This window comes from Falco punctatus (assembly GCF_963210335.1).
Source record: "Falco punctatus genome assembly, chromosome: 12".
In the NCBI taxonomy this organism is placed as follows: Eukaryota; Metazoa; Chordata; class Aves; order Falconiformes; family Falconidae; genus Falco; species Falco punctatus.
This window is the reverse complement of record NC_137592.1, coordinates 30990501-31003105: the sequence shown is the minus strand read 5'-3', so window position 1 is coordinate 31003105 and position 12605 is coordinate 30990501. Positions and strand designations below refer to the sequence as shown.

The 12605-nt window shown below is 39.0% G+C and overlaps 1 protein-coding gene across 1 annotated transcript; it reads right to left on the bottom strand.

The window, feature by feature from the left end:
• Positions 1-282: 282 nt before the first annotated feature.
• GTF2A1L (general transcription factor IIA subunit 1 like) lies at positions 283-11921 on the bottom strand. Its single transcript, XM_080408674.1, has 10 exons — positions 11533-11921; positions 10347-10448; positions 9918-10041; positions 8192-8247; positions 6900-6993; positions 5574-5656; positions 5055-5492; positions 3230-3520; positions 2393-2482; positions 283-416 (listed from the first exon to the last, which is right to left on the bottom strand). The coding sequence occupies exons 1-10, from the start codon at positions 11533-11535 to the stop codon at positions 309-311; spliced, it is 1389 nt and encodes a 462-aa protein (XP_080264800.1). The 5' UTR covers positions 11536-11921; the 3' UTR covers positions 283-308.
• Between the last annotated feature and the right edge of the window lie 684 nt (positions 11922-12605).

The window sequence follows — 12605 nt, the reverse complement described above, 5'->3', positions numbered from 1 at the left end:
TTACTTAAACATAGTCACTATTTCATTTTTTTCTTGAATTACTACAGATTCAACATTTCAGTCTTTAAAGCTATTCATTCCTATTACAAAGTAACTGGAAACATAACGAAATAATCAGAGAACAGCCAAGACAGCTAAGTAGCTAACAACACTGTTTTAGTCTGCATGTATTAACAACACTGATTTAGCATATTTTTATCACAGCTTTCTTGTTTTGTTTAATGGCAAAACAATAGAAAGTCTAGTAGTTTCACAGGAGGTTCATAAGGGAATAACGCCACAGTTAAAGTACATACTTCAGTGAGGTTTCACCACTCTGCATCTCCAATGGCTTTTGCAAAAACATGGTCTCTACCCTCAAAGGACATCACTCCATCTTTTAAATAGAACTTCCATTTGTTCTTACTTCGATGTATCTGATGAAAAAAAAAAAAAAAATCAATTCCCCCCAATATAATACATATTAGACAGCCATTAAAAAAAGTCTTTTTTAAGAACAACTTGTTTACAAGCCTTTTTTTTATTTTAAAACCCCAGTAGCCCAAAACATGTGAAACACTGCCACTGAGCACACCACAAATATTCAGAGGCAGTAGATTTCAGTTGTTTATAATGAACTCCCGGCTCTCTCAAGGGAACAACCTCCTGAACTTTAGCACATGCACCCCTCTCAAAAAAAAAAACAAACAAAACAAAAACATAAAAACCAAGTAGCTGTGTGTCATCTCGACACCAGCAGGAAAACAAGACTATAACAGAGCAATTTCACAAGTGTACCAGTCCCAAAACATACTGCACCCTGCAAACTGGTATGGCTTAACTGAAACGCAGTGTTTCTTCTCCTGCGCACAGTGCAAAGCAACATTGTGTGCAGAGACATTAGGATAAGGCTAAGAGCAGGAAAACTTTGCTTTAAAATGCAAATAACACCATATAAAACAGTAAGAGAATGTGCATATTCTGTTTCTTTTTAAAGGCCTACAAAACTATCTATACCACAGAAAGTTTCTGTTTAATACTAAAAGAAGGAATTTTAAGTATCTCTAGAAAATTCCTTGGATTTTAAGCCTCAGTCTATTTTCAAGACCAGAAAGAAAAAGGAGGGGAAAAAACAAAAGAAACAAGACAGTAATTTTGCTGACAGCATTCTTTTATAGATAACAAAGTAATTTAATAGGTAACTCTTTCCATCTACTTTCTACAAGGCCTATGTGTTTTACTAAATCTGTATAGGAAAGGGGAAGTCACCAACATCTTCCTCCAACTTCTGTAACTGTTCATTTCTAGCAACATCCGATTTTAAATTTCCTTGAAGACATCCTGAACTTTCTATTAGTTTAAATTTCCAACCAATTTTTCTGCTTATTACAGACAAAACTTGCTGTAGATAACAATATCCACTACCCATAGCATCTGTAACAAACTGAGTTACAAAGCTTCAAAACTTTGTGTACATTTTCAATACAATACAGACACTATGGCTTAAGTTCAGATGCATTTTCTACACACATCCCTATAACTACATTTTCCAAAATAACTACTTTCAGAAAAACCCATCTGTTAGGCTTTAGTAAAGACAATTTTCTTAGCACTTCACTGTTTCCTAAAACACAGACACCATTAAAGACAGGCCTAGTTGAACACACATTAAAAAAAAAAATAAAAATCATCACTAGTCACTTTTGAAAGAAGCAAAGCCAAGGCACATTCTTAGGCAAACTATAGAGATATTTTTCTAGATTTGTTTCAAAATGAAATATGCAGTTTGTTTTGTCAACTTTTAAACTACTGGCATATAACCATCCAAAACTATACCAGGGCTAGAAGTACTTTGATCTTCAAGAGTTCAAAACAAGGTTGAATTTTAAACATTAAAATGGAGGAGAACAAAATGCCCCTTAACAACTTTTGTTTTTCAGACACAACAGAATTCTGACAAGAAAACCTCTCAGTAAGCACCTCAAAAGACAAAAAGTGAAGAATAAAGTACACACGCTCCTCTTTCTGTTACCCATTTCAAAAGTCTTAATTCATGGCTGAAAACACATACATACATACATACATACATACATGGCGCTGTTGAAATTACTTAAAAGTTAAGTAATTATTAAAAAGTTGAAAGATAAGCTTATGCAGCTTTCCAGATCTTAATTTGCCAAGATTTGGACCCCTTTTCTTTACCTTTAATAGGTCATTAAAAACCCGTTGATTATCCTCATTTCAGAAAGCAGCAGGTAAGTCTTCAGACTATTGTCAGCTGAAGATGTAATTTAAACACAATTATTACAGCATTAGATTTTCTTTAAAAGGCGCTGGTAGTAAACCAGACATGGATTTGCTGAAGATATTACTTAGAATGATTAAGAAACAAAGATAAAACTATATACTGTACCTTGTCATACTGACAAACTATCACATTGTCAGTGTCAAACAAGTCTGGAATGTCCTGTTCACTGACATCATCACCAGAATTTAAAGGGTCCTAGAGATTAAAATTTTATTTTATACACTCTTTCAGAATAGCATTGAATATACTTGACATTAAACATAACAAGAACAATAAAAGGTTAGCATTGCAAAAATCACGACCCAGAGGCTATTAAGACCATGTTGCAAAAAGCTCATTTATAAGCAGCTTTACATGCATACATTCTCAGCGACAACACCACCCTGAACAAAAACACGGGTCAAAAAGCAAGCCTGCTAACTGGCAAAGCTGACCCATGTAAATAGAACACTAATCAACTGGTATTTATTTGAAGCCCAGATGCCACAAGTTGATTCTCTTGTGAATTTCTAGGATACAAAATTGCATCTTTAAGAAAAGCCTTTTCCTAGCAAACATGTACTTGTATCACGTTGTTCCCTTCTCTGTCTAATCCCGTGTCCTTCAGAAGGCAAAGAAACATAGATTTGTATCCCAATCTTACTTAAATAAAAAGCAGTACTTTATTCCACTGAGGCCAAGGTTCTACCCTATAACTTTAATTAAGTCTTTTAATTAATCCAATAAAAATGACTTCTCAACATCTCTTTCATTTGTCCATGCTTCTCAAAATGAGCTCTCAAGTGACTTCTGAGCAGTACCCACATGTCTCAAGAGGTACGTAACTGAACTATACATTCTCTGCATTAAACTTAACCAGGAATTGTTCTGGATGCAACAATTCCAACAGTAAAGACAGATATACTACTGTAATGTGCTTCAAAAAGCTTAAAAGTAAATTACCTCCTCAACGATATCTGTTTGGGCCTCTTCATTATCACCACCACTGCTGCTAGACTCTGTGTTTGAAACACTGTCATACTCTTCATCATCATCTTCCTCATCATCCAGAGCTTTTAGATCCTCTGATTCAATAATGCCAATGAATTCATTCTCTTCCCTATCTTTTGTATATGGTATTTCTTCCTTGGGAGAAACATCACCAGTACCATCTAGCTGAATTATGCCTCCAATGTCACTGCAGATATCCTTCTCTGATCGTAAATTAGATTCCATCTGCTCAGTAGGTTCCATCTGACAGGAATAAAAGAGACCAGAGACAGCTTGTGAATTAACGCCATACAGCTTTCACTGTTCAGTACAAAGCCTGATATTTTTGTTTAATAAAACAACACGATTGGGGCACTAAAATGAGAATTTCAAGTCCTGGCCTTCTTGGAAACTCTGAGTACATTTGCAAACCTTGTTCTTATACCTAATCTTAAATGGATTCTATGCCACATATTCCTCAACAATATAGCAAGACATTTTCTTAGACCTTTCTTTAAACACTATTGTAATCAAACAACTTTTTTAAGACAACAATGACCAACCAGGCCTTTAGAATTCCTATTGCAAATACAGCTCCAAAAACAAAACAAGGGGAAAAAAATAAAAAAAAAGGAAACAAGCTACTCACCCATCCCCAAAAATAGCCTTTTTCCTTTTTGAAATAAAAATCAAGATGAACTCATTCTCTCCCTCAACTCAAAGTGCTTTGTTTAAATAAGATATAAAAAGCTGAGACAGTAAATATTTCAGTACCTCAAGTTACTGTTCATAAAAGTGCTAGAATTCCTAAACAGAGCATTCACAGGAGCATAAAAGTCCTTTAAGCTTTCAGCCATCTTTAGTTTCTCATTAAATCTTTACTGTAGCATCTAATTCACATCCACATACACTTTCTAGTTCAAGAAAATAACACTTTGTTTTGACCTTCTATTCTTACTACAGTTATCATCACCCTGCCATCAAAGTTCAGACAAGCACCATAACATGCTTTCTATTTACAGTCATTTGTCATTACTGTCATTAAATTTGCATTTAATAAATTTGCCTCGATCACATATAAGCACTACAACTCAAAGTCAGCAAACCAGCCTGAACTTAAAACATCTGTAAATAATTTCTAGAACAAAAAGTAGATGAGGTCAGGAAAGTGGCCTGTTAATTAAAATCATTCAAGTTTTCCACACAGCTCTAGCTAAATTCTAGTTTGTTCAGAACTTTTTCCCAAGGAAATGCATTTCCTTCCAGCAGATTTTCACTTATCAAATGCAACTCTTCATACTCAACATGCATTCTCAATGAAAGTTAAATGCTCTTCACACATTTAACATTACAAATTTAAACTAATCCCAGCTGACACTGCAAGAGAAATTTGCCCACAACTGGCCAGTATCCAAACGCAGATTCAGCGTCAGAATGACACAACGTTCTCAAAGGGTCATTTCCATCTGATCAGTCACAAAAAAAACCCTATCCCTCAAAACAGTTAATAAGTCTAAGAATATATTATATCTACCCATTACACTTTCAGCATTTTTTAGATTGACATCCTCCTCAATGCCAGTATTTCAGCAATACTTGTGACAAATTCTTCATGTAAAAATAAGTAATCAGCTACTGCTATTCAAAAGAGGCTCAAGAATGAACTTCAAAGTGGTGTTAGTTTTTATTATTATAATTTAGAGGTGCTACTTACAGGTGTGTTTGATCACATCTCCTACGATACTTCTACCAACCATCTCCAACGTATTTTCACCAGCTGAGAAATAAAAGGCCTTACCTTGTCAGAGGAAGCAATGACGTCATGGTCTTTCAGAACAGCACTATCGTCCAAACTTTTGCCTGTGATAATCAGGTCAATGATATCATCAGACACCTGCTGTTGCACCAGCTCCTGAGACTCAATGTCTAACTGCCCCTCCACATCCAGCAGAACACTGCTTGAGTTGTTTGCCAAGGATTCAGTGGGAAAAAAACCTTCAGATGATTCTGGCATAAACACAGCTGTGTGAAGACTGCCATACTGGGATTTTTCTGTTGAGTCTGCACTTTGATTCAGCACTGCATTAGTTACAAGTTGCTGCTGATTCACAGAAGGCTGCTGGACCAATGTAGTACTGGCAGAGTTCTCCAGGTGGTTTTTCTCCATGGCATTTGGTTGAAATACCATGGTCTGTTGGATAGCAGTCTCCTGGGGCTGCAAAGTCTCAGCATCTGCCTGGGCAGAGGATGCATTCACCTGAGCAACACTGGCAATGTTGGCTTGCAGAACTGAAGGTTGCCCAGGGGGCTGCAATACCTGCTGAACAGGATGGTGTAGAACACTTGCATCTCCTGCAGCCTGTGTAACCACAACAGGCAGATTTACCTTATACAGTTGCCCTGCAAAGACAAGAGTTAAATTCTGCTTCAGCAGGTTAAACTACAGGTTCATCCAGGCCACTGTCCTGTTACCACCAATAACCAACAGCAAACACCCAGGTAAACTATGAGAAACAAGATGTTCACAAAGAAATACTTCACCCAAGCACAACTTCAGCCTTTGAAACTTCAGTGTTCAGAGGCTTTTTGAGTCAGAGCTCCCATCCAGACCATCATGTCTAATATCCCTTTCTGGTTTTGTCCCCCACAGTACCCTGTAGCAGTTAGTTCAGTAAATTACAGACTGGATTTAAAAAACAAAATCCTGTTTTGAATTTACTTCTATGTAATTTCAGAAACTAAGGAATACAAGATGAAACAGTAAACTATTCCATGTCTACAGGGACAGTTCACTCTTAAGGACCTTTAGGTACCCCCTCCTTCTAAAAAGAGCTGCCTAGTTTAGTTTAAAAAAAAATAAAAAAAAAATCCTAGTTTATTTAGCCTTTCTTTGTACAAAAACCATTCCAAATACTGAATCCTTAAAGTTATTATTAGTGCTAGAGTTAAGATGCTAAAGCCAAGTTGCCAATTTCATTTAATTATTCTTTTCCCCAAGCACATTCTTACACACCCACAGTCACTGACACAAGCCTATATGTCTCAAAACCTTAGGAATTATATCTGAAATAGATATCTAGTGACACTAGTTCTCAAAGAACAGCTGTTTGAGGAGTCAGTCTGTGACTGAAATAAACCTTCCAGTTACCACATCCTAAGCAGTACAAGCACATTTTTGTACAGGCAGTTTTATCAGCAAAAGAGTGTGAGCAAAAAGGTTAATGGATGGTTGTATTTTATTTGAATTAAAAAAAAAATAAATCAACTTGATTCTGAAGTACCAGACTGTCTTTACCTTTTTAAAACATGAAGATTGTCCTTTATATAAGAGGAGGAAATCCTTTGTCAGTCCAGACACAGGTAACACATTTGTAAGCAGTTGTAAAACAAAAAAATGGCATCACCTGGCAGCCCACCTTAACTGATCTTGCAAGTGTACACAACTGACACATTAACTAATCAATGTGATTACTTCTCCCATGCAACGATTACAAACACAAACTACAAAGGAAGAGGGCAACTGGCTTGACACACCTACACTTTTAACTTCACATTTGTTTTATCTGCTGTACTTGGGACCATCTTTCAATATCCACATCCAGTCAATGCACTGTAACATTTTACATCCCCTCTTTAATCTTACCAGATGCTGTCTGTAGCGTCACTCCAGCTGGTACATGTATAGGATAAGCAATGCCCGAAGGGAGAGTAAGAGTTGCACCCACTTGTGAAGCACTCTAGATAAACAAGAGCTTTATTAAGAAGTAGTGCATACTTTATCTCCTAGGGCCCTAAATGTCACACATAACATCTTCAGATGAAACACCAATGAGGGCTTCTTGTGATCATCTTTACTGAAGAGTTGCTTCAGACTTTTCAGATTTAGAAAGATAAAGAGTATTCTGTATTGACAGGATAATGACTTGCCCTAAGGTTTCCTATTTTCCAGTTATCACATTCCCTTTTTGTTAACAGAACACTTTCCTGTATGCCCTCAAAGTACACACCATCCAGAAAGTTGTTTTTCCACTCAGAACCACTTTTACCTGAGCTTATGCATACTCCACACTGCATAGACTCCTTGCCTAGGCCTACGAAGTCACTTTGCATTCTCTTTTTCTCCTGGAAACCAAACAGTTGGATATACGGCTCCCTTTCAAACTAGCTGTTCTGGGGAAATTTAGTTTTTAGATCAGGTAACTTGGATGTTACACAAACATCTTCCCAATATCGTATTTCAGCTTGGGAAACTAGTTAGCTTGAAGCTCAGGAGGCACTCAATAACTTCAAGCACTGACAATTAATAGCTCCTCCCCAAACAAATCTTGCCATGCCCAGAGTTCAGAACCTGTCAACTCTATAAGCCTCTCATTTTCTTCTGGATGATTTCTATCCCTTGCACATAATGCTGCTCCCAGCTTCAGTAACGCTAGCATTTCCCAGCGGTGCTTTATTTTAAAACTCAGTAAGAAAAAATTTTTTTTCAAAAATATATCTGTAGATGTGCATTTCCACTATACATCTATTGGCTAAATACATGCAGCCATGGCTTCCAACACACTTCCGGATGCATTGCTTGCAAAACCAACTGGCAGATCCTCATCCTTTTTCACTGCTCATATAGAAGCAGCAGAGTTACAGCTCTCCCTCTACAGACTCTTAATTTTTTTATTGTTTTCAATAAAAATAAAAAAGGGCTAGAAATAACAGCACTGTTTCTTCATCTGTTGATTCTCCCTCAGCAGGACTCCTGCTCCCTTGCCTACTATGCCATATTGGACACATGAAACTGTCATGAGAAATGCTGTCCTAAAGCATCTATACATGGAAAATATTTCATACTTGCCTCCCCTCAAGCCTATTAACAACTGACAAACAATCATTTAGAATTCAGAATACTCAAAATTTAAATAAAATGTCACTATAGTTACATACCAGGTCTGCTGCTGTGAACTGCTGGAAACCTCTGCCAGCTGGGATGACTAGAGAAGCTATACAGGAGGGGAAAAAAAAACAGCACCTCACAAAAACATTAATTTCTTGGACACAGTTGATCTTTCAGTTATTTACAGCAAGCACAACTGAAACTAAAGCAATCTAACTTCAGTTCATACTCTCAAGATCAAGAGAGCACATCCAGATAAGGCTCTTAAATACACTTCCTTTTATGCTGCTTGAAGCTTATGCTGTACTCAGGGGGAAGAGGTTATACCCCAAATTTATAAAACTTAATTTTGCTAGAAGCTGGTCTTAGTGATTTCTGGGGTTTTTTTGTTCTACAAATATTACTGTTTAACTGTTGATATGTTTAAGTTGCACTGTAAAAATTAAGCATGCTATTTCTATTTATTACATCAGCTAGAAGGACAGATGTGCAATGCTACCATTTTAACATGACCAAGAACATGTATGTAAAACATATTATCGTGTCAACATGCAGAAAATGTGCAAGTATTTTTCTGCACCAGAGTAAATCCTGTGGTGCTAATACTAGGAACAGTACGGTGGGATTTTCAAAAGCACTCAATACTGACTGGAATGGGAGAAGATAAGCAAAGGGAAAACTTCCCCAGGCTTCAAGAAGCAAACCATTTAGGTAGCCCAATTACTTTGAAAATAAATCTCTAGCATATAGGACAATTCAAATCCCATTTAAGGAAAAGAAAAAATTCACTGGTTTCACCAGATTGTTTTGGCTTAGTATTGCCCTTCCAAAACTTTGGGAGCAACAAGGTAAAGCTCATTAAATATAAAGCTTCTAACAGCAAACAAACGCAAATGTATATTCCCTGTAACCACACGGAATAAATAAGAACCTGTCTCCAAAACCAGTCCACTCAACTTTTGTTTTGGAAAAACAAAAACAAACAAGCAAACAAAAAAAAACACCAAAAAAACAAACACAAAAAAACCTCACAGACTGAAGAGTGCCTACCCAACCCTGAAGTGTACTGTGATGCAGATTTTCATTAAATTATCTCGTATGTTTTTTTGTCCTTTATGGGGAAAAGTCCTAATGGCCTCTCATACTGGGAGAAGTCTCAGCTAAGCATTACACTCTACCATAACATTACCACAATGGTCAGCTGGACTTAACTGAGCAGAATAGGTCGTGATGTCAGAGGCTGTGTGAAAGTCAAGTACTTCTCTGCAACAGGAATACTGCTTTTAATAGAACCAACTGAAAGACTACCCTCCTACTCTTCAGTTTAAGAAGGGGATTACATTTTAACAAATGCAGAACCAGATTAAACTCCAACATGACAGCAGAGCTGCATGGCACAACCATGCCATATAACCTCTGCACACATCATGCCACACATTAAAAGGGGAAGTGAAAGCTTAACCTTACTGGTAAATTTGCAGCTGAAGCACTACGCTTCTGGACTGCAGACAAGAAGACTAAAATTGTCTTCGTGTTTTGCTACTGGAATTAAGCAGCAGATCAAGAGCACATGCACATAATTGCATTAGTTTATCAAAGTTCATTTCGTCCTTTATTGGTCAAATTTTGTTTTCAAATCATTACTGGTCCCCATCAGGCTAGATATATACATAAGCATCACAAACCAAGATTACTGCAGCACCTTCAAGTCTTCCAAGAAGATTCCTGAATCACTGAGCTATTCTTAAATTGCATCTGTTGTGTTCAACATCTAACCTGCTGAAGCCTGCAGAACATGGTGAAAACTGTGCGGTAGTTGCAGGGCAAACTGTGCAGAATGATGGCTATGTCTGAAGAAGCCTTCTGTTGCTTTAGACTGCATCACCTTTATTTCCCAAAGCTGCAGAAAGATTATTATTAAGGTCAACAATATCAGCTTTAAAAAACAAGCCACATCTAAAATGATAATCAGGTATCCCTAGTTTTTGCAAGGTAAATTGACTGATTCTATCCAATAAACATGATAACAATCACTACTGAATTTCAGCTTCCAGCAGCCCAACACATCATTTACAGGATATTTGAAACTATAACTTAGGGCAAAAGTTTGCTTGTTTGGGAGGGCAAAGAAACAGACAGGTACATTGTGTCAAAAGAAAAAAAAATATAATACAACTTCTATTGATGCAGGGGAACCCAACAAACCTGCTTCAAGTCTTTCAGAACCTGCTCCTCTAAACCCTCTTCTGCAAAGAGTTCCCGCACACCTTCAATCACATCTTCAATAACGGACTTGTATAATTTATGCTACATTAAAAAAAAAAAAATTCAAAGTCAGGATGAAGATTAAGTCATTTGAAATGACAGCACAAAGCCTAACCTCACTGCATAAACTACTGTTACAAGATGAACAGCATGCACAGATCAGTGTAATAAACCGAATACTCTGTCAAGTGCAAAGACTTACAAGTCCACTCATTCTTTTAAATCTGACATCCCTGGAAAAATACAGAATTCAAGCCTGGAATTATTGGTTTCTGCAGACTACAGAAATGCTTAAGAAAATCCTAGATATATTACAAAAACAACTGCTGTGCTGCATTTTCAAACAAGTATGTCTAAAACATCAGTTTAAAACCACTTAGTATCATTCTAGCGTCATTGCCCCTAACTTAAAGGCCAACCAACAATACAAGCTACTAAAAATGAGAGGGTGCCAATTCTATCAGAAGCATAATGTAAGTAACCTGCAAGTAACCTCTGTAAGTAACAGATTTAATTTTTTCTTTGTGATAATCATCTGATGCTGTAGAGTAGTTTAGCCATGGAAATTTAACACTACAGGTACCAACACATATCATTCATCTTATAACAGGACTCCAACACAACACTTTATTCCTTCTTCTGCCCATATTCGTGATTAAATCCTAATCCTCCAGTCAGACCTGGACAACAGACATACGAGCTTCAAGATACATTCACTCTGACGCAAATGTAAGATAGCAAGATTTTAGCAATTTAAAGTCAATTAATCTTGACTATCATTACCACCAGAATAGCCTACACAAGGTGAAAGATGAAGCTGAGATTTTTAGGAAACCATAGAAGTTAAGATTCCAGGATAGTAATTTACGCTTTTTCTAACTCAACATCAAATTAATGTTTTACTGCTCTAAAGTTGTAAACTGCAGACAATATAAAAAAGCCTAGAAGTTATTAAGAAGTAACAAGTTACATTTTTTGCAAAAAGCTATCAGCACAACATAGCACTACTTTGAAATAACCGCACTCATTTATGATTTCTCACAGGAGGTTCGAGATCTCCAAAAATTGCCCTACCACACTTCAGAACACTAAGAAGACAAGGAAAAAAAAAAAATGACTCTTGTACCATTACACTAAAGGATGTTGACTAGCCCATATGTCAAATGCTTTGCCTTCATTGTTAATCCAGAAGAGAAACTGAATTTAAATCTTTCAACAGGCCTATTCCTCTCCCCAGGATTGCCAAGCTACAAGAAGCACAAATATTTATTATCCTATATAAAAACTGTACACAGCAACTGTAAAATCCCACTACACGCTCCCAAATTAGAGGGGAATGGTTACAGTTCTGAGACGCCCACACTCCGGTTTTATCCCTTTAACACACAGGCCCCTTTGCCATGAACCAGACTATCCCATCAGAATTTTTTTTTCCTTTGCAGGCAGTGGGGAGGGGGTCAGCAATGCCCCAGTCCAGGGTAGGCAGCGGGGAGGGGGTCAGCAATGCCCCAGTCCAGGGTAGGCAGCGGGGAGGGGGTCAGCAATGCCCCAGTCCAGGGTAGGCAGCGGGGAGGGGGTCAGCAATGCCCCAGTCCAGGGTAGGCAGCGGGGAGGGGGTCAGCAATGCCCCAGTCCAGGGTACCACAAGGCCCAAAGCGCAGCCCGAGGCCTCTCCGCGTTCACCTGGCGGCCTGAGGGGGCAGGTCAGGCCGGGCCCGGCAGCAGGGCGGCCCGGGGCCGCCACACTGCCCCACTGCCAGGCCCACACAGCCTCCCTGCCCCCCGGAGCTCCCCAAGGGCTCACGCCAGGCCCTGCCGCAATCCTCTTACCCACAAGGGGCTTTTGCTTAACAAACCCGCCAAAAATAGTGGCTTTAAAGCAACTCGTGTGCTGCCCGCTGCAGGGAACAGCCAGCGGCCGCTCCTCCCCAGCCCCCACGGGGCGGCACCGCCTGAGGCGACGGCGACTAGACCCGGCCCGGGCACACCCATTCCATCCCGTCCCTCCCCTCCCTATGTCTCGCCGGCGCGGGGAGGGGGGTAGGGTGAGGATGGGGCCGGGGACGCGGCCCAGCCTCGCCGCTGCCCCTCACCACAGGGCTCCCGTGAGCCATGGCGGCGCCCGCCACGAGCCCGCCCTCCCGCCTTAAGGCGCCGTTGCCATGGGGACGCGGCCGGCGCGCGGCGGAACCGCCCGAG

Excerpts from the sequence above, each read along its gene's own strand:
- GTF2A1L (XM_080408674.1), bottom strand. Across the intron at positions 5,657-6,899 it reads GACGCTACAGACAGCATCTG|GGCAACTGTATAAGGTAAAT; the intron begins GTAAGATTAAAG and ends TTGTCTTTGCAG. Across the intron at positions 2,483-3,229 it reads AAACAGATATCGTTGAGGAG|GACCCTTTAAATTCTGGTGA; the intron begins GTAATTTACTTT and ends TTTAATCTCTAG.